We start from the raw sequence: 27,009 nt of genomic DNA, 5'->3' as shown, positions 1-27,009 counted from the left end.
GCTGACGGTGAACTTTCAGTGTGTGAGTGTTACTTGGTGAAGCAGGACTGTGCTGAAGCATTAGTCTGTTTTGGTTGTTTTTTTCACTGACCCTGCTGATCTCAGAACAGGTGCTTCCACCTGCCCCACTTTCTCACTAATTGCATCAGCTGATTCCTCCAGCCTCACCTGCAGCTGCTTCACTTTTTAGCTGCCCCATAAATATAAACTTTACACGTGAGCTCGAGGTTCCACATATATCAGGATGAGTGTGTTGTTATAACTTTAATGTGTTAATATGCCTTTGTTTTGTATGATTTGGCACCCTCTTGTGGCCACAGTTGGTACTTGGGAAGTTTGTTATGCCCAGCTAATTTGCTACAAGTGCGCAGTGGAGGTGAAACTTTTGCCCACACATGCCTGTAAGTTTCCATTACGTATTATAACCTTAACTATCTGATCTGTGATGCATGTGTAATGTGAGTATATTGAGTTACTATTTGGCGAGCTCAGCGCACTCCCTGTGAGCCTGAGATCTGTGGACTCGGTGTTCTCTGTCACTCATCTTTTTAAACTTCCGTTACTTTTTCTGCATTTCTTGCTTTGTCAGGACTAATCACAGCATAGAGTTTGATGCTGTCTCTGTACCAACACAACAGCCTCCTTGACCTTTCTGACATCACTGGTCTGGCCTTGAATTTATTTTTAATGCATGAACACTGTTTTGATCAGAAAATCATTTCTGTTGCTTTCTGCAGGAGGAGCTGGCATGACTTTTTTTTTTTTTTTTTTACCATCACGCAGTGTAACTGTTTCTTTGAGGCTGCAGAGGGCGCTCTGCACAAAGAAAACATCTGAGCAATCAAAGTCCACACAGACTGTTTGCGTGGTGGCTTTAGTGTGCACCGTTAATCATCATCGTCTTAAATAAAGAATGAAGACTAAGATGACAAGCAAATCTGCTTAATGGATGCAGATGTTTGAACAGCTGGATGAGTGTAAACAATTGTGCAAAGGAACAACCTGAAAATATACAAAGAACAGTGAAGCTCTTAAGTGCACATAGAGGTTGTGTTCATAAAGATCCACAAGTTTAAATATGATGCACATTTTATTGAAAAAGTTCATATTACAAAAAGTAAAACTATATACACAGTGCTGGCTGTTAAATGGATAAAATCTGCTATATAGTGAGACAACTTTCAGAAGCGTTTTAAGCCAGAGGTTAAAGGACTGAAGCGGTTTGCTGGCTTACTTTGAGGAGGAAGTTCAGTCTGACATTCAGTGTGATGTTTAGTTCATTCTTGAGGAAAAACAAAAGGACAAAGCGACATTTCCTCCCAGTCACTGGTTCGCCTCTGCCAGCCAAACCCTGAACAACAACAGGGTTTATTAGGTCCTGACAGAAGGAGGTCATCAGGTTACTGCCTGTGTCCGAGTTAAGAACAATGGAGACACTGCAGTCTTCAGGTCCACTTTGGCTGTGTTTTCCCTGCACGTATTTTAAAACCTGACATCACGACGCACGGGTGAATTTTTGAAAAAATCAGATACTGTAGCACCAGTTTAACAACATCTGAGCTGATCTTCAGTCTGTGCATCTGTCTAAACCCTGACCCCAAGCATAACGTCTATATTTTATCTTAAAAACTGCACATCAGCATGATGTTGTTTCCAATACTGCAGCCTGTAGAGGAAGAATGTGAAGTGGAAACTGGTGACTTTGAGAAAACATAAAGTCCTGAATCCACGTTCATTATAGGGAAGAGAGGACTGAGGCGAAGCTGCACCTATATATGATTTCAAATGTTGGAGGCTGTGTCTTCCTGCTCCTCTTGTCTGTAGTTTGTGATTGTGTTTAGCATCAGAGAGGTAGTTTATTTCCTGAGTTACATTTCCTAGTATTGTTTTCTTTAAACATCCTGGCAGCTCATTATAGTTGTACTGTACAGAACTGGGAACTAGAATCATGGAGGTTGTCCCACCATATGATGATTTCATTAAAACAAAAAATGTAATATTTATTTCATGTAATTTCTCTGGTCTCTGGCAATGCTTTAAACATGCTTATAGGATAAATGTATTTTACTCTGATTAACGTGTTGCCTTTGTGGTGCTGTCTTCAGTCTGGTTTGTAAAATAAATAAGCTCATTTCCAGCCAGTGGGAGATGGTTAAGTGCACAAACTAGTCAAGCAGAGGAAAGGGAAGAGTGCTGCTGGCTGAGGGGAGTGTGAGGGCCGAGTGTATGTTAATTAAATCCATCACAGATCCACTGTGGTGTTATTTACTGTTTCACATGCCTGAATTATGTTTCTGTGACTGAATGCCTCTAAAATCCTCCACAAAAACAGACACCTGAAAAACACTGTCTGTTGCACAGTTGTCAGTCTGTTCCAGTCTTCAGTGAACACATGTTACGGTTATTGACAAAGTCCTGAGGGTGCGGAAGGCCCAGATCTCGCAGAGTTTTTGGCTGCGTTGCCGGCGGCTCCACCGTCCAGGCCCAGAGAGCGACGGTACGCCGCCGACAGTCGGTACAGGACGTCAGGCCGAGGGCCGGGGTGGGCATCGGCCTTCTGCGTCATCAGCATCTCGAACAGCGTGCTCACCTCAGATAGCAGAGCTCCGCCCAGTGGGCCGTCCTTCTCTGGGGTTTTACCTGAGGAGAACACAAAGAGTCAGAAACTCCAGATTTCTGTTCGTCTTTTTATAAATCGCGCTTCTGCTTCAAGTGAACATGATCAACACAATCTTCAATAATAATCAACTATTATCTTTTTATTTTTAGGATAATATTTCAACTTGGGGAAAAAAAAGAGTAAAATAAATTTAAATGCAAACTTTACCAAACGTGGAGAAGGATGAAGATTCCAGGCCATCCCGAGGAAGGGTCTCACTTTCGGGGGATGGAGGGCTGTTGGGGACAAACACGTTGTCATGGTAATCGCTGGTGAGTGGGAGGGAGAGTCTGGCCATCCAGGAAGGGTCACTGACCTCTGAGAAAACATCATCTGCAGAAAGAGAAGCGATAGTTTTGTCCTCACACCATCTCAGGTTATTTATAGTGTAATATTATGATATATCTCACAGGTGAGGGCAGTGTAGAGATGAAGGATGCACAAGAAGGAGGAAATGACACAGTGGCTTTATCTGGCGGCTATAAACAAGTTTTTTTTTTCCTTCTTCCATCAGTTGCATCCTGCATGCTTGGACCGTATGCCGACGATCACGTCCACGCTGACATAAAACTCCTCCCGGCCCTGCCGGCTGCCTGGCGGGCGAGTCGATGTCAGAGGCGTAAATGTCGGGTGTGTCTCGGAGCTCTAACCTTGGTTTGTGTGTTTTCACTCAAACATTCAACATGATTACATGTCTGACTTCATTTATTCATCTACTGTAAACACACTGTCTGCTGGACAGAGTTTAAGGGGAAAACACAGAGATATACTCCTCATCCTGTTCCTCACCCTGACAACATCCTGTTGATGTTGTGCGCTTCCTGCTTGTGTTTTTATCAGATGTTGTTGTAAAAACCTGATTTCACATCAGCACTAATAAAGTTTTTGTTGACCCTAATTTAACGTAAAACATAAAAGATCTTTACAACACAAACCTGGATAAGCTCAAGTACGAGCAGGATTGTGGAAAACTTTGGCAGAGTGACGGGATGAGCAGAAACACCGGTTTATTTTCTCATTAACAGCATTTGTCAGTGCACATCTGGAGACCTGCTATAGGAAGCTGCTCATTTGTCATATTCCTGATGTTGGATAATGCGCCAGTCAATTCTATAAGAACATACAACCCATCTCCATAGAGACTGTGTCAGCTTCCAAAAAGACAAAAAACAAACTAAAAACCAGCAACAAATAACTTAAACATAAACAATCAAAAAGAAAGAACAATACAGTATCCACATCTGAACCAAAGAGTAAAACAGTGAAATGTGGATTATTAAATATTAGGTCTCTCTCCTCCAAGTCTCTGTTAGTACATGACTTAATAATTGATCAACAAATTGATTTACTCTGCCTTACAGAAACCTGGTTGCAGCAGGATGATTATGTTAGTTTAAATGAATCAACACCCCCGAGTCATTCTAACTACCAGAAACCTCGAAGCACAGGCCGAGGGGGCGGTGTGGCAGCAATTTTTCACACCAGCCTATTAATTAATGAAAGACCAAGACAGACTTTTAATTCATTTGAAAGCCTGATGCTTAACATTGTCCACCCCAGCTGTGAAACTCAGAAACCAGTCTTACTTGTTATCATCTATCGTCCACCTGGGCCTTACACAGAGTTTCTGTCTGATTTCTCAGACTTTATATCTAATTTAGTTCTGAGCTCAAATAAAATAATTATTGTGGGTGATTTTAACATCCATGTAGATGCTAAAAATGACAGCCTCAACATGGCATTTAGTCTGTTATTAGACTCAATTGGCTTCTCTCAAAATGTAAAAGAACCCACCCACCACTTTAATCACACTCTAGATCTTGTTTTAACATATGGCATAGAAACTGAACATTTAACAGTGTTTCCTGAAAACCCTCTCCTGTCTGATCATTTCCTGATAACATTTACATTTACAATAATTGATTACACAGCAGTGGAGAGTAGATTTTATCAAAGTAGATGTCTTTCTGAAAGCGCTGTAACTAAGTTTAAGAATATAATCCACCCACTGTTATCATCTTCAATGCCCTGTACCAACACAGAGCAGAGCAGCTATCTGAACGCTACCCCAACAGAGGTTGATTATCTTGTTAATAATTTCACCTCCTCACTACGTACGACTCTGGATACTGTAGCTCCAGTGAAAACTAAGGTCTCTAATCAGAAGTACCTGACTCCGTAGTATAATTCTCAAACACGTACCCTAAAGCAGATGACTCGTAATCTGGAGAGGAAATGGCGTGTCACAAATTTAGAGGATCATCATTTAGCCTGGAGAAATAGTTTGCTGCTTTATAAGAAAGCCCTCCGCAAAGCCAGAACATCTTACTATTCATCACTGATTGAAGAAAATAAGAACAACCCCAGGTTTCTCTTCAGCACTGTAGCCAGGCTGACAAAGAGTCAGAGCTCTGTTGAGCCAACCATCCCTTTAACGTTAACTAGTAATGACTTCATGAACTTCTTCACAAATAAAATTTTTATCATTAGAGAAAAAATTACCAGTAATCATCCCACAGATGTAATATTATCTACAGCTACTCTTAGTACCATTGATGTTAAGTTAGACTCTTTTTCTCCAATTGATCTTTCTGAGTTAACTTCAATAATTACTTCCTCCAAACCATCAACGTGTCTTTTAGACCCCATTCCTACAAAACTGCTCAAAGAAGTCCTGCCATTGATTAATTCTTCGATCTTAAATATGATCAACCTATCTCTAATGGTCGGCTATGTACCACAGGCCTTCAAGCTGGCTGTGGTTAAACCTTTACTCAAAAAGCCATCTCTAGACCCAGCAGTCTTAGCTAATTATAGGCCAATCTCCAACCTTCCTTTCATATCAAAAATCCTTGAAAGAGTAGTTGTCAAACAGCTAACAGATCATCTGCAGAGGAATGGTTTATTTGAAGAGTTTCAGTCAGGTTTCAGAGCTCATCACAGCACAGAAACAGCTTTAGTGAAGGTTACAAATGATCTTCTTATGGCCTCTGACAGTGGACTCATCTCTGTGCTTGTCCTGCTAGACCTCAGTGCAGCGTTCGATACTGTCGACCATAATATCCTATTAGAGCGATTAGAACATGCTGTAGGTATTACAGGTACTGCACTGCAGTGGTTTGTATCATATCTATCTAATAGACTCCAATTTGTGCATGTAAATGGAGAGTCCTCTTCACACACTGAGGTCAATTATGGAGTTCCACAGGGTTCAGTGCTAGGACCAATTCTGTTTACATTATACATGCTTCCCTTAGGCAGCATCATTAGAAGACATAGCATACATTTTCACTGCTATGCAGATGACACCCAGCTCTATCTGTCCATGAAGCCAGATAACACACACCAATTAGTTAAACTGCAGGAATGTCTTAAAGACATAAAGACCTGGATGGCCGCTAACTTTCTGCTTCTTAATTCAGATAAAACTGAGGTTATTGTACTCAGCCCTGAAAATCTTAGAAATATGGTATCTAACCAGATTCATACTCTGGATGGCATTACCTTGGCCTCCAGTAACGCTGTGAGGAACCTTGGAGTCATTTTTGACCAGGACATGTCCTTCAACGCACATATTAAACAAATATGTAAGACTGCTTTCTTCCATTTGCGCAACATCTCTAAAATTAGAAATATCCTGTCTCAGAGTGACGCTGAAAAACTAGTTCATGCATTTATTACTTCCAGGCTGGACTACTGTAATTCATTATTATTAGGATGTCCAAAAAACTCACTGAAAAGCCTTCAGCTAATCCAAAATGCTGCAGCAAGAGTACTGACAGGGACTAGAAGGAGAGAGCATATTTCTCCTGTTTTGGCTTCCCTTCATTGGCTTCCTGTTAAATCCAGAATTGAATTCAAAATCCTGCTCCTCACATACAAGGTCTTAAATAATCAGGCCCCATCTTATCTTAATGACCTTGTAGTACCATATCACCCTATTAGAGCACTTCGCTCTCGCTCTGCAGGCCTACTTGTTGTTCCTAGAGTATTTAAAAGTAGAATGGGAGGCAGAGCCTTCAGTTTTCAGGCCCCTCTTCTGTGGAACCAGCTTCCAGTTTGGATTCGGGAGACAGAAACTATCTCTACTTTTAAGATTAGGCTTAAAACTTTCCTTTTTGCTAAAGCATATAGTTAGGGCTGGACCAGGTGACCCTGAATCCTCCCTTAGTTATGCTGCAATAGACGTAGGCTGCCGGGGGATTCCCAAGATGCATTGAGTTTTTCCTTTCCAGTCACCTTTCTCACTCACTATGTATTAATAGACCTCTCTGCATTGAATCATATCTGTTATTAACCTCTGTCTCTCTTCCACAGCATGTCTTTTATCCTGTCTTCCTTCTCTCACCCCAACCGGTCGCAGCAGATGGCCGCCCCTCCCTGAGCCTGGTTCTGCCGGAGGTTTCTTCCTGTTAAAAGGGAGTTTTTCCTTCCCACTGTCGCCAAAGTGCTTGCTCATAGGGGGTCATATGATTGTTGGGTTTTTCTCTGTATCTATGAAGCGCCTTGAGGCGACTTTTGTTGTGATTTGGCGCTATATAAATAAAATTGAATTGAATTGAATACATGTACTCCCGGACTGTATCTGCAGCCGTCGTGGACTAAAAAGCAGAAACTGTGAGAATCAGCCTGCGGACGAGCTTGGTCTCTTTCATCTAACCGCAACCAGATGGAGGATTAAATGTACCACCACAAACACACACACACACACACACACACACTAGTGCTTACATGCAGAATGGTAAAGACCGCCCCCAAATCACCCACCCACCGTCCACCCCCTTTCCTCTCTTTGTTTTAGGAGTATTTCACCACAGAGCACCCAAACTCAAAATCCTCAAAATTACTAAATGTGTTGAGTTTCAGATCATCTTCCTGTTTATCCAAGTGTTCTGCCTGTAATTTGAATCCATCTTTATACTTTATTTAATCTGAACAAGTCTTTCAGGGTTTCTCCTCCAATAGGAAGCTTTAAACACTGAGCTCTCGTCGAAAAACAGCGAGGCCTTCTAAGGCTGTATCTTCTTTACCTGTGAAACAGGAGTCAGCAGTGGAAGTAACAGGTCTCATAGAGACTCGTTTGTGTCCACATACACAAAGAAAAAAATTTTCTCTGTTTAACAGGGTAAAAAAGGCCGCAGGGGTTGATAGTTGAGACCAGAGACGTGCATGTCCCAGATTTTCACACGTCTTTTGTATTTTTTTAAATATGTTATAAATTAAATATCCATTACTTGGATAGACTTGCTGCAGTTGAAACTAGTTTTATAACCAAAGTTATTCTCCCCTACTGGCGCTGAATGCATTGCAAACACACAATATGCTTCCTACTGTAATATATTACAATCTGTGCTGGATGTCATGAAGAATGTGCCAGTTTGTGTCAGTGGACACAAAAAACTGCAAATCAAAAAACAGTTTTTTACAACTGTTTTGTTTTTTGCTGTGAGCTCCATAAACTCACAACAATGCTGGCCAGGATGCAAAAGCAGAGCGTTGTAAAATCCATGAACTCATAAATACCAAATACAAAGAAACCAAAGACTCAGGGGGGGGAAGCAGCTGTTCTAACAGAGACAGAAAACAGAGTCAATTCACAAGAGAGGCAACAGTAACAAGGTGGGTGAAACATGAGAGACTCAAGGTGGAGAAACCAATCACCGGAGCAGGAAGCCAAGCAGTGCCTGGCTCATTAGTCATTATATCATTTTTTTTATAATAACCAGAAGGTGCTTTTAACCCCTAAACAGGAGAGCCTAAAGGAACCGAAGGAAGCCAGTGTTTCCTTTGAATGTGTTTTAATATTAACAGGAGGAAGAAGAAAATCTACCTGATTGAAACTTCAATGAGCTGTGGGCCACTGTTGGTACTGTCATCTCATTGGAGGGACACTTCAGTGTTCAAGCAGTACAACAACAAACAATTTTCAGAAATCTTTGTGGGTGTTTTCTTGTTTGTTTGTTTGTTTAATTTCAAATATTGTATAACAAGACAAAACTGCAAATGTGAATGCAGATTTTAACTGACTGAAGCCTTTCATTGATCTACCAAATGAACACATTGGTCCGCTCTTTCTGTCCAAACACGTGGCAGCACTTCTGCTATCATTCTGTTCATATTTAACAAAATAAAAGTGCAGACATAAATGTACACATTAGTTTTTAAATGTCTCACTGAACTAACACAGCCAATCCCTCAGCATGTTTGTACTCTCTGCTCATGTTGCCTTCATATTCAATCATTTTGGGATTTTTAAAGAACTTATTTTAACATTGCACTCAAGAACAAACAAATCCTTCTGAACAAAAAAGTCACTTCAAGGGACAAATTGCATTATATTTCTTCATGGCAATATACGGGCCACATCTAGGGGTGACGTGGACCACAATTGGCCCCTGGGCCGCGAGTTTGAGACCCCTGCTATGGATAAACAAACATAAATTCTGTTCATCATTAAATTATTTTACACTAAAAATGACAATAAGAGCTTTCCTTTTCATATATATTTTCCTCTCAAAGTTATTGTCAGTCCTCAGAGTGGAAACTTTGATAAAGATTCTTTAGTTAAAGCACAGAAGCAGTATGCTCATCTACCATGAGTGCAACCAGTAACTACAAAATACAAGACAAACCAACATAAACGCACAGCTTCTCTCCCCTCAGCAGCCATAACATCATCCTCAGGTATGAACAAAGGGACGTGCATTTATGTGTGTGATTCATAAAGGTGCAGGTCAGGAAAAAGAGGAATGTGCTGCCCTGAAGCTTTCTTCAGAGCTGAGCCGTCTGCAGCACAGTGTGACTTACACTGATGATGGAGCCTGCGGGCTGAAAGGTGAGTCAAGCGCATACATAACTTAACAAACTCCCACTCGCTCTTTTGTTTCTCTCCCGCGCTCTCGTCCTATCATAAAGTGACGCTCGTTCTTCCATCATCAGGCGGTAACCCCCTCTGCTCACCTCCAAGCTGTGACCACCACAATGCCAGGAAGAAACTTTTTAACACACCTACGGTACACACTCAGACGCTGGATGAAGCGAGTGTTGGCTTTCATACTGCTGAGGAATTCCCAAGATGTTAGATAGACTTTGGACAATCGACATTTCTTATCCCTCAATCATTACTGCGTTTTCAAAAACACGAAGTAACGAAACCAGCTGTTTGTTTACGGGGGAAACAACTGTCTCCTTACGGCAGAAGAATGTAAAAAAGAGTGTATCAGAGATTCAATCTCAAAACACAGCAAGACGTCCTGAGTGGAGTGTGTGTGGGTGGATGTAACTTGCCACTGTGTTATTTCCTGCTTTCATCCTGTTTTCTACAGTTGTCTTTGACTGTCCATTGTGAGTGATCAGTCTGTGTGTGTGCTGCAGGGTTAAAGTTTGGCTGCTTTTGTCCGACAAATCAAAGAGCTTCACCGGGAGGTTCCAGCTAAATTCACCAGTTTAGTTTCAGTAGATCTTTAAATAGACTAACCATCAGTCAAACAAACCTGAACATCAAATAACCTTCACACAGAGTCAGGACACACTGTTTTATTTTATGGACCTCTATGGTGGGAGGATGCAAACAATGCTTACAGCTACTCATGCTAAAGTAAAGAAATCAGCTAAAAAAGAACAAGAATGAGCTTTTGTGGTCAAAAAACCTGGAACCTGAGTTCATTACTAAAAATATCTACAAGTGCTGAAGAGTTAAACATCATTATTTTACTGCAGTTGAGTCGGTGAGGGTTAGCTGGTTGCTTTTGCTTGGACGTCTGTTCATTTACGTGCTAAGTTGGAAATCTGATTAAGAATTCTGATGATCCTTTAACGTGTGCTTTCCCATTCAGTGGTGATGACGATATCATTGATTTAAGATAGGATTTCACTTCCAATTTCCAAGAATTATTGCTAACCTCAGGTGTCTGTCAGATGTTGTGTGCTTACCAGGATTGTTGAGGAGGTTGCTGAGTCCTTCCTCCAGCTGTGGGTCTATCGGTGAGTCTCTTCCTGGTTCCCAGTCCACATCTCCAGCCTCGCTCTCGCCATGTCCACTGTCTTTGGTGCTCTGCCAGTCAGAACAGTCCTGACCTCCATACCTGCAGACAAACATGAACTTGACTCACAAACTCTCCGTTCATGTATCTGTTTAACTTTGGGCAGTGTGTCTGTTTAAGCTGATAGTTTGATGTCACAGAGTTCTTGATAGAAACGTTTCAACGGAACTATTAAAGATATTTTTTTTTAATCTAAAATTGCAATGGGAGCATTCACTTTATACAAAGTTAAACAAGTAGTTGGGTATGCAGTCCAAACTCATTTAAGAACAGAATCTGCCCAATTTACCTTTTCTCTGGTTTGGTTGTTTATTTTTAAAAATAAAACAATTCTTAATGCTTAATAAGAGCCAGAACATGAACTATAAACATATAAAATCTTTGGTGATGAGTCTATAAATTAGGGATGATTAGAAGTCTCCAGCTCACAGTAACAGTGAGGCTCATGCTGAGTTGGCAGGAGCACGGCCATGCAAGGCTTAAAAACAAACATCCAATTCAATCCTCAAACTCAATGAGAGGCATCGCAAACGTAATGTGGTTAAAACACTTTAAAGCCGGCAGCACTGTTTTATATCAGTTACAGTCTGACTGCTAATTAAAGTCACATCCAAGCAGCACTGCTCTGCTTTGAGTCCACATGATGTTTGGATGCAAACTATATTGTGATATTTAGGATTCTCATATGTCAGTATTATTTCCTAAATGTTGCCAATACAAAGTTTGACCTTATTTGACCTTGAGGGAAAGTTCAGAGGTCAGTGTAACGTGATATTTAGAATTCCCATATATCATTCCTTATATGGCCATAGCTCTATATAGCATTACTATCAGTCTGACCTTCAGATCAATCTATGTGATAGAGAGGTCAGAGGTCAAATGTGACATTATAATATAAATCTGTACTTTCTATTTGTTGACGTCATGAATCATGGTTAAGTTCTAAGACATTCTTTTCCCACCAATAAATCATGAAGTTGACCTTGAGGTGGATGGATGTCAAATTTTAATGATTGTTTAGGTGACCTCACTCTACAGCCCTACAGAGTTTATCAGAATTCACTCAAAACTTTTTCAGCTATCGTGTTTACGATACACTAACGCTACCAAACACAGAACCTGCTTAGTGGAGGTAATGAGCTCAGTGCTGACTGCAAGCTGTCAGCCACAGGTGACCTCACCCTGCGAGTGTCAGAGCTGTGTAGGAAGCAGAAATCAGAAATCTTTGGGAGACAAATGGACAAGTTTGAAAATGTTGCTAGGCGTTAGAATGAGTTTTTGATATCCAGTTAAAAACATATATTCCTTAAATCACGGTGAGTCACAGGAGACAGAACTCCAGAGTACAGCTGAGGTCTGATGTTTTTAAGGGTTTTAAAAAGGTGATAAAATTCCTGAGGTTTCAGGTGACAAGTCCTTTGGTAAGCACATCTCATCAGAGCAGCAGGCTCGGGCAGGAACCAGCGCACAGATAAAGGTGAGCTCACACACAGGAGTTATGCACACTCAGGTGTGTTTTGTGAGTGCGATGAAACAGTGCACCGTGTGTATCAAGGTGATGTCAGATCTTATCTGAGCGCAACAGTGATGCTGAAGTCCTGCTTCCTGTCAGAGCCTCTGAATCACTCTGCTGCAGCCTGCTCTGGCGCACACGCTGCGGGGTTATGAGACACTCTTCCTGCAACACTGACTTTGTGTCCTGTTTTTCTGTTGCTGTTATTTCAGTCACAGCAGGTCAGTCGGTCAGAAACACCAGGGAAGACATTTGTCAGCTGCAGCTTTCACGACTTTAAGCAAAAGCAAAAGTTCCAGCTGAACAGTGTGGCATTACTGTCACTGCTATGAAGGCACAGATGCTGGAATAATGCACTAACCACATTGAGTCAGGAGCTGCCCAAATTCCCAAGTGCATTTTATTTATATGAAAGCCAGGAGCGTCCCTCACGGCAGCCACTTTGCTAGACATTGAAACACTAAACTGAGGTGAAAAATCTTCTTTAGTCTAAATCAGGTTGAAGAGATGTATTTTCACTTTTCCATTAAAGAGAGTATTTGAACACAGACAATGCTTAATACGCATTTCATGGTGTTGAAGTAATTTTGTTAGGCTACCTACAAAGATCTGAATTCATTTTAAACTTTTCAAGTTAGATTTAGCTCAGGTATTTGGTGCACAAAGTAGCGCAGCCATAAAATACTCAGCGTGGTGATCTCTAACCCTCACCACTGGGTTTCACTTAATAAAACCACAGAACAACAACACGTGTTTGTACGTGGATCAGATTGATCATTATAACATATGCAGGTTCTTAAAATTGGTGGGACCCCCCCCCCCCCCCCTCATATTTCTGCAATCAGAAGAAGACTGCATCAGAGCGCGCAACAGCGATCACAGTCTGAAGCCAGCAGCCATCTGGCTCTTAAACAAGCCTCTGATTAAAGGAAAAACTAGTTCTGGATCTACATCGGAATCTTTCCTTCAGGATATCAGTCTGTTTTGAAGTCAGTGTGCAAGTGCAGTTCCTATCAGGGCAGCAGGAAGAGACCCGTGGTGACCCGTGTTAGTGTCCGGCCACATTTTTAGCTAGAACAACAAATATTGAAGCCTTAAAGGATGAAATAAAGACACTTTGAAGAAAACAGTGTGCCTGGCATGTCCACTGTGCAGTCACTTCTACTAGAAAACATTACTCATGTTTGAATTTAAATCATGAGCTGAATAGACTACAAAGAGTTAAAACTAAAAACATGCTGGCATCTGATCAGAGTTAAAACTCTTCGGGAGGTGTGTGTGTGGGGGGGGGGGGGGGGACTGAGTCTTATTTGCTTCTTTTTGATGAAATGATGACCAAATAAACATGAATACCTCATTCGGTCTGAGCACTCTGTGTCACCTTAAAGAGTGGATTCTTCACTAATCTTGTTTCCAGCTGATTGACCCTATTTTTTTTTTTTTAATCACACTTCAGCACTTCAGTTCGTTCCCATTTTTAAGGCTCCAGAAGTTTAAAAGCAGTTTAAATTCATATAGATACAGAATGTGAATGTATTTCTATTTGGAGCAAATTTTGAGTATAACGTGGTTTTGTGCCAGATAGAAGCAGGTTTGTGACCTTGCTTTGATTTGCTGCGTCTGTACTCCAGAGGAGGAGGATGGAGAGGAGAAGTCAGACTGACCTGCCATTGCGGTGAGAGTATTTGTTTCCACGGAAGTTCGGTCTGGGCTGCAGCTGACCCTGATGGAGGAGAGAGAGGAGCTGGGAGATCTGCTGTAAGGAGGAAAAGATGGAGGGAGAGGAGAGATGAAGGTGAGAAACAAGAGGAGAAAAAAAGTGTTAAACGCACATTTTCAGATATCACTGAAACATTTCAGTTTATCCAGCTTCACCAAACTTCAGCAAACCAGAGTTACTCCTTCACAGTGAGTACTTCTACCAGAAGTCAGGCACTGGCCGCATAATATTTCAATACACACATGCTGCACACATATTTGTGCAAGGTCAGACATTATTATTATATATATATCTCAGAAAGCTGGTGGGTTATTCATCGGGCCTGTTTGGAAGAGCGGGGTGTAATTTGGTTTCTACAGGTAGATGAAACATGTTTGGAGGTGTAGAACCTCAAAACCTCTAAATCACCACCCAAGCAAAGCAGTTTCATGGTCAGAAGTCAGCAGGCCAGTGCGGTTATTTTAATTTATTTTAATTTGCTAAAAAGCCATTTCATTGATTTTTTTTTTTTTTTTGTCACACGTGATGATCCCTCCCACTCTGCGTTTTCTTTATTTTCTTCCTGGTTTTGTGTAGGAGGTAGACAGAGTGGAGCCACTGAGCTGATTGCTACATAAGCTGGTTTTCATGCATTAAATCTCTTTCTGTCTGCTTTGGCTCACTCTGATTGATTTTTATTTATTTCAAACATTCGAGCTCATCTGCAGTCACAGCCACACACAGCAAGTTTGTGGTTTATGGCACTCTTGAACCTGTTTTTTGTTGCACATTTACTGACCACAGAGTTAAAAATCAGTGCCTAACGAGTGATAACAGACCCTGTTCACTGCAGGCATTTTGAACTGATTAACACTCAGAGACCCATGACAGTGAACAAGCATCCACAGAGGATCTCCTGAGCTTTTTTCCTGCTGAGGGTCCACTGAATAATCTCACTCCTAAAGTGAAAACATTTTGTTTGCAAATCAAATCGATATGATTCACAAATTTTCTACAGACTGTGATGATTCATGTCCAGCTTTTATATCCAGCTGGACAAAAGTTTCAAAGGTGAGTTGGTAACAGCTCTGTAACTGAGGGGAAAGGAACTTGTGCATGTGGGATTATTTAATAAGTCGCTGTATCTCCATCACATGCAAAACATCACTTTAAGTAAAAGGTTTTTCTTTTGCTTTCAGAGTTGCAGCAGCTCATGTTTAAAGGATTAGACTGAAGCTCCAGTGTTTTTACTCTTCAGTAGTTTATAAGTAAATGTATGAACAGCTGAACTTTGAAAGAAGTCAATAATAAATCAATGTAACTGCCTTGTTAAGGTAAGTGGGTTTCTCTGCTGGTTGAACAAAAAGTGCACGTGATATGAGCGACATAAGGAAATTAATTCGTGCTCTTTGTGATTTTTGTTTTAGTGTTGCAGTGTGAGAACCGAGCGGCCGAGTCCGTCTCACTGCTCTGAGCTTTCTGCTGACAACTCTGTTATACAGCGGATACACACTGCACACCAGGGAGGAAGCACACACACATGTACAAGGTGAATAATGTGTGTGTGTGCATGCATGCTAATTTATGACTTTGTTTTAGCCGTGACATTTGTGTGTTTTTTCACGTGCACTCTGCTACAGTGACAGGAAATGGTCTCTACGTAAAAGCCTATTCTTCTCTGGCTGGTTTCCTTCCAGGACGAACTCCAAAGTATGCACAGTGATGATCGTTTGTGTGTGTGTGTGTGTGTGTGTGTGTGTGTGTGTGTGTGTGTGTGTCTGTGTGTGTGTGTGTGTGTCTGTGTCTGTGTGTCTGTGTCTGTGTGTCTGTGTCTTTGTGTGGTGAGGTGGAGGTGAACAGTAAATCCCCCTCCTCCAAGGCGTCGAGCAGGCCTCTTCCTCTGTGACCTCGAGGTGGGAGAGAAATATCTGAAGTCCAAGGAGTGCCAACTGGGCCGGCTGGGAGGGTTAAGGAAAGGAACTGGGCAGAACCCAAAAAGGCCTCTTCCCGTTTCTAATGGGATTCACGTGAGGATGTCGGGCCCGGCCAAGGTCTTTGTTCTCTGTCTGCAGGGCGTTGGCAGCGACTTTTTCCCTCAATAATGCAGATCTGTTTTAACAGTGCAGCATTTCCAAAGCTGAAAGTTAAATTCACCATGACTGTGACGCTTGTAAAGCATTTCTAAAATATAAACTGGCTTTTCTTTTTATCACCATTAATTGGTGGCAACCTCTCTACAAAATCAAATGAGGACAAATTAAATGAAGCTTTCAAAATGTGCTTGCAACTCCAAATACTGAAGAATTTATCCCCTTGTGGTCACGTGAAATGTTAAAATGAAACTCCACATTTCCTGAGTAACATTTTAAGCACATATAACTGATGTTTATTTATAATTCCAATTATCATTGCTTGTCTATGTTCACTGATAGGTTCAAGGAACTGCTGAAAGTAAGCTGTAAAAATCCACTGTATGCTATTCACTCAGCACCAAACAACAGACATAACAGGAAACAAAGCTAGTGGTGTATTTAGGAGCCAAGGAACCAGATATTTCCTTTGGGAGATGGTGAAGAAGGAATCCTGAAACTACCCGCCATACAAAGGCCAGTCATCAGGAGAAAGAGTGAACAGTCTGAACTATTTTTCACTGGTGAATTAATGTTCAGTTGGTTTCAGGATCACAACCTAGAACATCACGGCATGAGATATAATGTTTTTTTAAAATAAGAAAAACGATTGCATGAAATAAATCCTGTTTGTTGAGTTATTTTAGGCCTGTGCAGACAGGCTCTCTGTAAGTTTGTTTTTTTTTAAGCCATTTGAAAGTGACAAAGCAGCGTGTCAGAGTAGTGTTAGCTTACACTACAAACACATGACAGCTTATTTTAGCCAGCCTCCTTCACACACTCCTCTTCTGGCCCACGTCCTACAGAGCATGGAGTGGCCCTTCCTCCAATATGAATCTGATATGTGAGATTTAGTTTAAAAGTCTGTCGGGGTTTCTCGTGGGGGATTTTTGGCTTTGACACATGAGCACATGAATAAATGTGCTACTTTTTGGTTTCAGAGTGATCCATCAGCGGGTTATTCTCCCCTACACTCACACGTCTCGGCTGACTCCAGCCTTCAGGCAGTCTGAGTAAGTCATCATACAGAAGGCTGAAAAAGCACAAAGACTGCTGGGAAACTGTAAGGGAAGCTGCTCTGTGTATGTGTGCTGCTCTATCGGTGGTGGTGGTGGTGGTGGTGGAGGAGGTGTGGGGTGCTTTTAATCTCTACTCTCTAATGGACTTCACTTCAGATTAATCTCCAAGCCTCAAAGGAGAACACTTAATTACTCCAACGCTAACTGTAAGCACATGTTGAAATAAATGTGATCACACATTTTCGACCTAAGTAAATGGCATTTAGATGAGAGCCAGCAGCAGCACATTATCCTTAATGTTTAAGCTATAGAAGAGAATGTAAATAAGAGCACATTAAAAAATCATCATGCAGATTTAGTGAAATCATTAACACCAGATAAATGGATAAATATGTCAATTCAACCTGCAGGAAAGTTGTTGTGTTTTGGAACGAACGTGGCTTGTTGTAATGAGTTTCATTCTTGCAGCAAATTTAAATAGTTTTAATGTTTGAAATCAGTCATGTGTGACTTCATTTTACTTAGAGATCTCTCCACAAATGAGACCTTAATTCGTCTTTTTATGCAGGTTTAGTTGTATATACCGGTGAGTAAAGGCTTTTTAAACACAAAACAGTTTACTTGATTAAAGACACCCAAACTTATTTTATTTTAAAAGACTTGAATTAATAAATACATTCAAGTGGCCAAAATTGTAGATTAATGCCACTGATCATTACCTTAGAGATAAGAAACAAACAACAATAAGATTAAGTCTTGTTAAATAATATGGAATAAGTAAAAGAAGAAAACTCACCTGCACCTCTGGAGAAGCTGAAGAAAGCTCAATGGAGTCTCCAAAAGCAGCCATGGAAAGACGGACCAGGTTTCGAAGGATCTGCCGGTGAGCTGCATCATGTGCTCCATGTCCATCCGAGGTCTTTGGCCTCCTGAGAGTTGCCACAGATGCTGATGAATACTGTGAAACCGTTTCCTCTCCTTCAGAGTTCTTCGGCCTCTTTAAGGTGCTGGAATGTGAGACTGAGGAAGAGGATGAAGTGTTTCTGGATTTGTGAAGAGTCCGGTATGATGTTGCTGGAGATGAAGGTAAGGTTCCATCAAGTTCAATGTTTCCAGGTTTCCTAAGTGTTCTGCAGTGATGGGTGTTGGGCTGAGTGACATCCTCTTCTAGATAGCCTTGGGAATGGAAGCTTGCATTCATAACTGATGGCATTAAGCTATAGTGACTCTCAATCTGCTGATCATCTGAGGCTGGAGGTGGAGTTAGTGGCTGGGCTTCACCATCGTCCTCAGGGAGGTCTTCCTTTCTTCCTCGGATTACGGGAATTAACTGGATGTCAGATTTTCTGATGTTCTTCTGTGGGCGCCGAGGATGGCGGGTGTAGGTCGATTCAGCCTGTCTGCAGTTGTAGGCCCGGTTGTCCCTTTTCTCAGGGCGGCAAAATGTTGTCACCAAAGCGATGGCCAATAGAAGAAGCAGGCATGTAGCACCGAGGCAGATTGCCATCATCATAGTGAAGCTGAGCTGTCCACGGTTTCCAGGTGATGAGTTCTTTAGATGGTCCTTGAGGTTTATGAAAGTCACCTCCAGAGTTGCCTTAGTAGCCAACCTCGGAGTGCCCATGTCAGAAACAGTGATGTCCACCTTAAAGGTTTTCCCAATGAGCTCGGTAGCATTAGTGGTATTAACAAACAGCTGGCCTGAGGTGTTATTCAGCCAAAAGAGCTCAGACGGGTTTCCATCAGTAATGAGGTACTGGAGTTTCCCATTGAGTCCCGTGTCCTGGTCTTCTGCTTTGATTGTTGATGCGAGAAATCCAAGCCCCTCTCTGACTGAGTGATCAGTTGCCACATTGGTGGCTTCCTCTTTGATGGCATTCCCCAACTCTGTCACAATCTCACCTCTGTATGCATCAACAGGTACACTGAGAGATGCTACACCTTTTCTTGGTTTTGGCGCCTTGATGACCGGGAAGTTGTCATTTACATCTTCTATGTCAATATGTACTCTAGCTGTGCTTGTGAGTGGTGGATGTCCATGATCAACGGCTTCCACAATGAAAGAGTAGTTCTTGAATGCCTCGTAATCTAAAGGTTGCTGGACACTTATGACACCAGTTTTGGGGTGAATTGAGAAAGTCTGCGTTTTAGTTTCCTCAACAATGGAGTAGGAGACTTTTCCGCTGAGCTCCAGGTCCTCATCATGAGCTTCGACTTTGAGAATGTGGTAGCCTGTCATGTTGTTCTCCTTGAACGAAGCTCTGTAGATGGGGGTCGAAAATACTGGGGCATTGTCATTCTCATCCAGAACATAGACAGGTAGATGTTCGACATAAGAAAGTAAGGGGTTTCCGCTATCCCGGGCAAAGAGCGTGATATTATACTGCATAACCTTCTCACGATCCAGGGAGCCGCTGGTGACAATCATGTAGTCGTTGCCGTGCATCTTTTTAAGTCGGAAAGGGCCTGAGCCTTGTTGAATCTGTGCAGTCACATTTCCATTTCTTCCTGAATCTGCATCAGAGACCGTCACCACAGCAAGGAGAGTATCCTCTGGAGCTCCTTCCAGCACAGTTATAACCTGCGAGCTGGCTGGGGTCCAGGTCAGGCGTATCCTCGGTGCATTATCGTTAATATCTATGAGTTTGACGTGCAATCTGCAGTAAGAGGGGATCGCATTTGGCCCACGATCGCTGGCCTGTACAATTACTTCGTAAGAAGACTGGGCCTCGTAATCCAATGGTGCCCTGATACTCACTTCTCCCGTTTGTGGGTCCACATAGAAGAGCCTTTGAACTTCTGGATGTGTGTGCTTACTAAATGAGTACTCAACCTCCCCATTGGCTCCCTGGTCTGGATCAGTGGCCTTGAGCTTGATTACAGTAGTCCCGAGTGCTGTGTCCTCTGGTAATGACACAGTTGGATTGCTGTCCTCAAATGTGGGGCTGTTATCATTTGAGTCCTGAATACTAACACGGACTAATGTGCTCCCAGATCTGGGTGGATTCCCTTTATCCCACGCCACAAGGGTAAGATCAAAGGAAGCCTGAATTTCCCTGTCTAATTCTTTGACAACCACCAGCTCTGCCTGTTTCGTCCCACCAGGACCAACTGTCACATCGAGATCAAAGTGCTGGTTGACAGACAGTGAGTAGGTCTGGAGGCTGTTGGAACCTGCATCAGGATCCACCGCCCAGTCCAATGGGATTCGTTTCCCAAGGCTAGCAGTTTCTGAGATCTCCACTTCTTGCAAAGTATTGGGGAAGCTGGGACTGTGGTCATTTAAGTCCATTACTTTCACATGAACCCGCAGGCACTTCACAGCACCTCGTTTCCTGTAGAGGACACTAAACGCCACCTCACACAGGTCAGTCCCTCGGCACAACTCCTCCCTGTCCAATCGGCCCTGGGTGGAGACAACCCCATCTCGAGTGGTGACAGAAAAAGGAAGGGCTTTTCCCTGCTCCACCACCTGGAAATCCTCCAGAGATCCGCCTTCGTCCCTCTGCCGCAGGTCATCCGCCAGACAGCCGACCCGGGTTCCCGCCGGCTGCTCCTCCGAAACCTGGTACTGAATAGTTGTTGATGAGCAATGTGAGGAGAGGGTCTTGGAGCAAAGACTCGCAATGAGAAGCAGAGCGAGCACCATGATGATATAAAGTAATAGTTAGCTGCTGTCTAAAAAAAGGTTTGTTTTTTTCTGTGAAAGACTAATTAAACAGACATCTCTAAGAATCCATGCGCTGACCTGTAAAGAAACAAATAAGAGATATTTTAAAATCTAAAGACTGTTAAGTGAAATTATTTTGTGACTCTCTCTGCTGTCAGATAAAATGATAAAATTCACATTTCTCCCAAACTAACCACCACGACCAAGTCAACAAAGTTAAGAAAAACTGATGGTTTTCAAACACAAATACCTAGAAAAAAAAACTCCAACGTGGTCAGGATACAATTATAGAAGCCTACAATTAAGATATCATCCTCTCTTTTCTTCCCTCGCGTCTGCCTGCTGTTGTTACTCACACATACAGCTGCTGGCGTCCAGCCTCTCACTTCATCCTCCTTGACTCTGTAAAGTTTGATTCCAACTGAGAAAGCTTGGAAGTGGGTTTCCACATGCTAGAAGGGCACCAGCCAATCCAAGAGCAGGAGGAGGGTCATATGTAAATGAGTCCAGACTGAACACAAAAGAGACGCTCTCCCCTGTACCGAGCAAACTCAGCTCAACTCTGGAGTGCCTTCAGAGAAATATGACACTGCCTCTCTGTCACTTACCCCCCCCCCCCCCCCCCCCCCCCCCCCCCCCCCCCCCCCCATTGGTCTGCATTTCATCACAACCTGCAGTGTGGGACCTTAAATCACTTGGAAATTTTGTTGTATACCAGTGGGAAGATAACTGGCTGCAGGATATATACCCGAGCTTCATCACAGTGATCTATATCTGACACAAGAATACAAACACAGATAAACCATAACACACAGGCTTATTGTTCATGCTATTAAAAGTGTATTATTACTGCGCAGTCTGCCTGAACACAGTGATGACTTTCCCCCTCTTTGAACAGTAGTCTTTGTTTTATGTACTTTTATGTAATATGCAACATTGTTTTATTCCCTCCTGGAAAAGCAATCCTTGAAGAGTTCGCCAGCTATGAAGTAAATGCTCAAAATCCAGAAGCCTGTCCTTAATGTGACAAACCCACATTCCAGCCTTCTCCCAAATATAATTACAGAGAGTTTCATCTTCAACCACACTGCCACATGAGGTCAAAACATTTCCAGAAAGCCATGGCAAACACATTTCGCTCATTCCTTTGCACTTAAAGGTTTGTTTATCAGTGAGAGGAGTTGAATGCTTTGGAAAAAAAAGTCAGTTCATGTCAATTTAGAATTGAATTTTATTTAGTTCAGAATTTAAAGTAAAAAGAGTAGAATAGTCTTGTAGTTTAATGTTTTTCCAGCATGTCCTCAGAATATCCTGCAGACACACAGAATTATGCCAAGGAAGGTTCAAGCATATCGCTTTCCTTTGGCTCAGACAGAGGGGGACTATTCGAAGCCTAAAGCCATCAGTGCTGTCACCTGCCAGTGAAAGACTGAGAGGAAGATGGATGACTGATGAAATCAAAGAAATGCAAGACGACAGAGCTGAGAGTCCCATTCAGAAACATATATCAGAGATAATTTATGGAACTCATAGTCACACATAGGATCCACAGATTAGTTTGCCCGAAATGAAAGCAAAGCACAAAGCAACTGACTTTTTTTTAATAAAGTTGTAACTAAAGTGTAAAAGCAAAACAATTAATTTGCTGAACAGCCAACAACATGAGTGATTTTAAAAAGCTGAAAGTAATCAGCAGTGATGTGAAATCTCCAAACAACCATCCAGTTCACTGACATCATAAGGAGATCGTTTCATTTCAGATTCAGTTCTGTTTAATTTATATAGTACCAAATCACAACAAGAGTTATCTCAGGGTGTTTTATTTTGAAAGGTAAAGAAGCTACAATAATTACAAATCATTAGATGCACTTTGGAAAAAAATAGTTCTGTGGTTTAGAGTGTTTACTCAAAGGATCAGATTACTTTCTCCATCAGTTCTTATTGGGGTTAAGAACTCAGGTGAAACTGAATGAAGTGATAGCAGAAACTGCGGGCTCACTTTGAAATGTAAGTATCCTGTGGTCCTTGCTGCAAAATTTAATTAAAAGGCACAAAACTGACTTCAAAATGTGATTTAAAGAAATCATTAGCGATAGTGAAAGGGACACAAACATCAGGTTCCAGAATGGCAAGACAGTACTGGCAAACAAAATATCTGAATTACGCCTAAATATTAAAAAAACAGAATAAATCCTAAATAAAACATTTAAGTGTAATTTAACCCTCAGTGATGGAGGTCGTCTGAGCAGGAGCTCAGCCAGGCGGGGCAGAGGTCAGCTGGTCAGATGTGGTTATCTCCTAAACAAACAGCATCACCCGCCTATCTGCTATGTGTGTGTGTGTGTGAGAGAGTGAGAGAGAGAGCAAGACCACATTCCCTCTTGAAGCTGCAGACGAGAATGTTTTCGCAGACACACACAGGCATATGTCTGCTTCCAATTAATCTACCACCTGTATGGAAGAATATTTATGTGTGTGTGAGGAGGGGGTTAAGTAGTTCTATACCATCAGTCTTCCTGTGTATACTCAGTTTTGTACTCATAGTTGAAGCTGGTTCTTATTAGTGTTTTTCTTTTGGTGTTCCTACGTTCACTTTCATTCATTTTTGATGTTGAAGATGTAGATAAAAATGTCGCTCTTGGGTTGGGTTGAAAATAAAAAAACAAAACCCCAGACCCTCCACTCTAAAGTTTAATGATTGACATTATTTTTAGTCCCAAAGATGAAGCTTGGGGTCCTGAGGATGGCAAAGTGAGTTAACAACAAACAAAACTTCAAGAAAGAGGTGCACATCAATGATAGTGTGAGGGTGCTCTCTGAGAAGAGAGACAAAATGAACACAAACAGATTAAAATACATGCAACTGACAGAACAGCTGCTGAGACAAGCAAGAGAGACTTAAAGGTCCATAAATGAGCAAAAAGAGAAGAAAAGCTAGAAGCAGATGCAGGACACACTAAAACAGATGCAAAAGGGAAAAAAAAACAATTGTAATGATAAGACCAGAACTCATGTAAATCCAAACAGACAGAGGGAAACCAGACAAAAAGATACAAAATTAACAAAATTAGATGCAGAAACAGTGGAAACTGAGGAGAAACGACTGATAAGGCACACCATGAACAGCACTGCAAATAACATGTACGGTTAACATTTACACAAAAACGATCCAGAACTAACATCAGATAGGCTAATGGAGGTCATTCTGTTTTCTTCACTGTTAATCCAGTGCACTGTTGGGTGGGGCTGCTGGAGCCTGGAAAGGTGTGGCAAACCTGGACAGGTCCTCCTGTCCATCACAGACTGAAATGGACTAAAATGAAATGCAAAACGCAAAATGCTCTTCAGTGGGGCAGACAGACACACAATGAACAAAATTTCAGTACAACCACAAAAAAACCGACTGAAACATTCTGTCTTCAGGTAAATTAATTTATTAAGTTTGTTCTTTGAGTAAATTGGCAGAAAATAAACAGAAAACAGAATTTTGTATGAAGCAAAAATGATCACAAAGGCTCAAAAACAGCATTCAAGTCTCCAAGTGCAAACCAGCAAATAGATGCAAAATATCCACAGAGAGACTCCAACTGTGCAGAATCCACAAGCAGAACTGATTCTGCTGCAAAAGCTTTGTGGCTGGAAACTGGACAGAGTTGGTCCCCAAACGATGTGTAAAGGTAAAAGGCAGAAGGTGAGAGGAAACTCAAGCTCATTGTTGGTTGTCATTAAGTGGTAGAAGCTTCACCTGACTGTGTGTGTGTGTGTATTTATTTGTGACCCCATTAACTCCCATTAGCGGTGAGGTCCCCTGTAAATTCACCTTTTGTTTGGCTTAAAGCCTCACTGAAAGCAGCTCAAAAACCCCTCCACAAACAGTGTGTGTGTGTGTGTGTGTGTGTGTGTGTGTGTGTGTGTGTGTGTGTGTGTGTGTGTGTGTGTGTGTGTGTGGTTGAAAGCAGGATGTAACTGATCTGCTGACCTGCATGTTGCTAGATAAGGATCGGAGTGGAGGAAGACAAATACCAAACACTCTGGTGAGGACAAACTCTCTCTGTGTGTGTGTGTGTGTGTGTGTGTGTGTGTGTGTGTGTGTGTGTGTGTGTGTGTGTGTGTGTGTGTGTGTGTGTGTATTAAATAAACATTCTTACCAAATTTAATTTACAGCCAAACACAGAAACTATTGTCTGCAGCTGCTGCAACTTCAAGAACATTAAAGTGTGTTTTTTGTTCTGCTGTCGAATCAGATTCTCTGATCGTGCTAACGACAGCTGCATCACATCGATGTGAAGCATCTAAAATTATGAGACTGTTTCAACATGTAAGAGAAAAATCCTTCTCACTCCCAGTTTATCACATACTGGCTCTCATTTAGTGAACTGGGTTCTCCTCCGCATCAGCAGGCAGGTGGGATGGCGCTGGCGTAGACCACAGGACAAGTTTGGTCTTTGGCTGTTGGTTTACTTTCGTGAAGAGGTTGTCCTCAGTGATCCTTCTGTGATATTTTTGTGTAGCTCAATCTCCGCCACTCTTTGCGCGCGGGGGGGGTGGGGGGTGGTGGGAGGGGGTTGGTGCACTGAAACAAACCAAAGAAAAACTTTTAAAGTTTAAAAAGCCACCATGGTCACACCAAATTTGGGTTTTACTTTATATTTTTAACCTTTAAGTCTCAGGTGGAGCGGTTAAGCTGCTCCTATTGTCCTATCCTTTTGTTTGTGTCCTGTGGAGGACGGACTAATCATTTCAAGGCTGATGGGAGCCACAGTTCAGACTCTCTATATGTTGCCTTTGTCTTTGGCTTTATTAGTCCCATAACTCTGTTCACCTTCATGTTCTTTTCTTGGAACCTGTCCTGGAAACCAGCCTGCTTGAATGTGGCCATGCCTCCGTAAGCGCCATCAGCCACTCTCTCCTGCCTTGGTCAGCTTCTCTGTTCTCTGCAGAGGAAACGGCTCAGCTGCTTCCCACTCTCAACCTGTGAACTTCTATTCACCTTGGGGGTTTTTTTTGCCAGGCCAGTACTCCTCCTAGACTCCAATCCTCACTCCTGGCAAGTAAGACTTTTGCCTTTGATCACAAACAACATGCAATAAACCAACCAACCCCTTCGTGACCATTTGGAAGCTTTTACTCCAGCAGTGCTCCTGGTCCAGCTACTTTGGAGAACTGGTTTTATACAAAGACTTTTGAGTTTCAAACATTTCAAACTGCCGACAGTCTGTTATCTGAGTCTGTGTTTAGCCTAATTATGAAAATTGTAATACAAGCTGAAATATCCTCACCTAAAGATGATTAGTGTTATTGAACTGCTTTGGTCAGAGTTCCTTATTCTGTCTTTCCATTGAAACCATGTTCAGATGACACTTTAATCAGAGGCTTATCCTAAATCAATCTGCAGCCATTGTTCACCTGTTACACTCATGCCCGTGCCTCAGTAACAGAACATTGCTGACTAAGCAGTCCTGCAATTGTGGCAAACGTGGCATCAGACCAACACGACAGAGTCAGGAGTCAGACTGTTATTCTAATCACAGAGAGGGTTTCTCAGAGTCAGATCGTGGCTATACTTATAGCAGAAATCAGAGAAGAGAACTGAGGGATAGGAAAGGAACTTCATCCTAATAACACAGTCTGCTAAAGAAAGGAGCAAAGACTGACTGTTTGCTAGCTGAAGCAGCTTTAAGGTGAAGAGGATGTCTTTAGTGAAAAAGCATCATCATGAGTTGATTTTGAAACAAAATCAAATCAAAGAAAAAAATCTTTTAAAAATATGGTTCATGTTCTAGAAACCAGTCTGAGCTTTGAGACACGGAGCTTTGTTATCCTACTGAAGACACTGCACTGAGGTCATAAAAGATGGGCGTGGTCAGCAGCAGCACTCGGGCAGGCTGTGGAGCAGCAGCCTGTACACTGACACAGGCATGATGGGTCCATGTTTTAAACTCCGAGCTGACCATCTGAGACTTATTAGACCAGGAAACGTTTTTGTGAGTCTGTGTGAGCTGTAGCCTCAGTTTCCTGTTCTTAGCTGACAGCAGTGGCACCCGGTGTGGTCTTCTGCTACTGTTGTCATCAGCTTGAGGGTTCAGAGATGCTCTTCTACAGACCTCGGTTGTAACAAGTGCTATTTGAGTTTCTGTTGCCTTCCTATCAACTTGACGCAGTCGGACCTCTGCCATCTACAAAGCATTTGTACTCTGATATTTGTATTAACGAGAAGCCGAACAGGTGTACCTAATGAAGTGGCCATTAAATGCAAACCGTATGACCTCTGATGCCTG

General features: G+C 42.0%; 1 protein-coding gene and 1 long non-coding RNA gene across 4 annotated transcripts; one reads left to right on the top strand and one right to left on the bottom strand.

The window, feature by feature from the left end:
* The first annotated feature begins 106 nt into the window (after window positions 1-106).
* Window positions 107-7,186, top strand: LOC146392768 (uncharacterized). The gene is made up of 3 exons (XR_014802723.1): window positions 107-401; window positions 2,770-2,931; window positions 3,174-7,186. It is a non-coding gene; the product is annotated as an uncharacterized LOC146392768 (long non-coding RNA).
* On the bottom strand, window positions 1,078-21,157 carry pcdh12 (protocadherin 12). Of its 3 annotated transcripts, none has more exons than XM_084953058.1 (6): window positions 21,088-21,157; window positions 17,858-20,809; window positions 13,879-13,970; window positions 10,592-10,743; window positions 2,828-2,992; window positions 1,078-2,640 (listed from the first exon to the last, which is right to left on the bottom strand). In XM_084953058.1, the coding sequence occupies exons 2-6, from the start codon at window positions 20,708-20,710 to the stop codon at window positions 2,402-2,404; spliced, it is 3,501 nt and encodes a 1,166-aa protein (XP_084809184.1). In that variant the 5' UTR covers window positions 20,711-20,809; window positions 21,088-21,157; the 3' UTR covers window positions 1,078-2,401. The 3 variants fall into 3 exon arrangements, with proteins under 3 accessions (XP_084809184.1, XP_084809193.1, XP_084809203.1); XM_084953067.1 differs by having other exon boundaries at window positions 13,879-13,967; XM_084953077.1 differs by having other exon boundaries at window positions 17,864-20,809.
* Window positions 21,158-27,009: the final 5,852 nt, after the last annotated feature.

This window comes from Perissodus microlepis, chromosome 2 (assembly GCF_051167445.1).
Source record: "Perissodus microlepis isolate ML-2025 ecotype Zambia chromosome 2, ASM5116744v1, whole genome shotgun sequence".
NCBI lineage: Eukaryota > Metazoa > Chordata > Actinopteri > Cichliformes > Cichlidae > Perissodus > Perissodus microlepis.
This window is presented reverse-complemented; position numbering and strand designations above follow the sequence as displayed.

Bases quoted from the DNA above. Each gene is read 5' to 3' on its own strand.
- pcdh12 (XM_084953058.1), bottom strand. From the start codon at position 20,710: ATGGTGCTCGCTCTGCTTCTCATTGCGAGTCTTTGCTCCAAGACCCTC. The intron at 13,971-17,857 runs GTGAGTTTTCTT...TCCTCCTTACAG, and splicing joins CAGCTTCTCCAGAGGTGCAG to CAGATCTCCCAGCTCCTCTC. The intron at 10,744-13,878 runs GTCAGTCTGACT...GTTTGTCTGCAG, and splicing joins TACTCTCACCGCAATGGCAG to GTATGGAGGTCAGGACTGTT.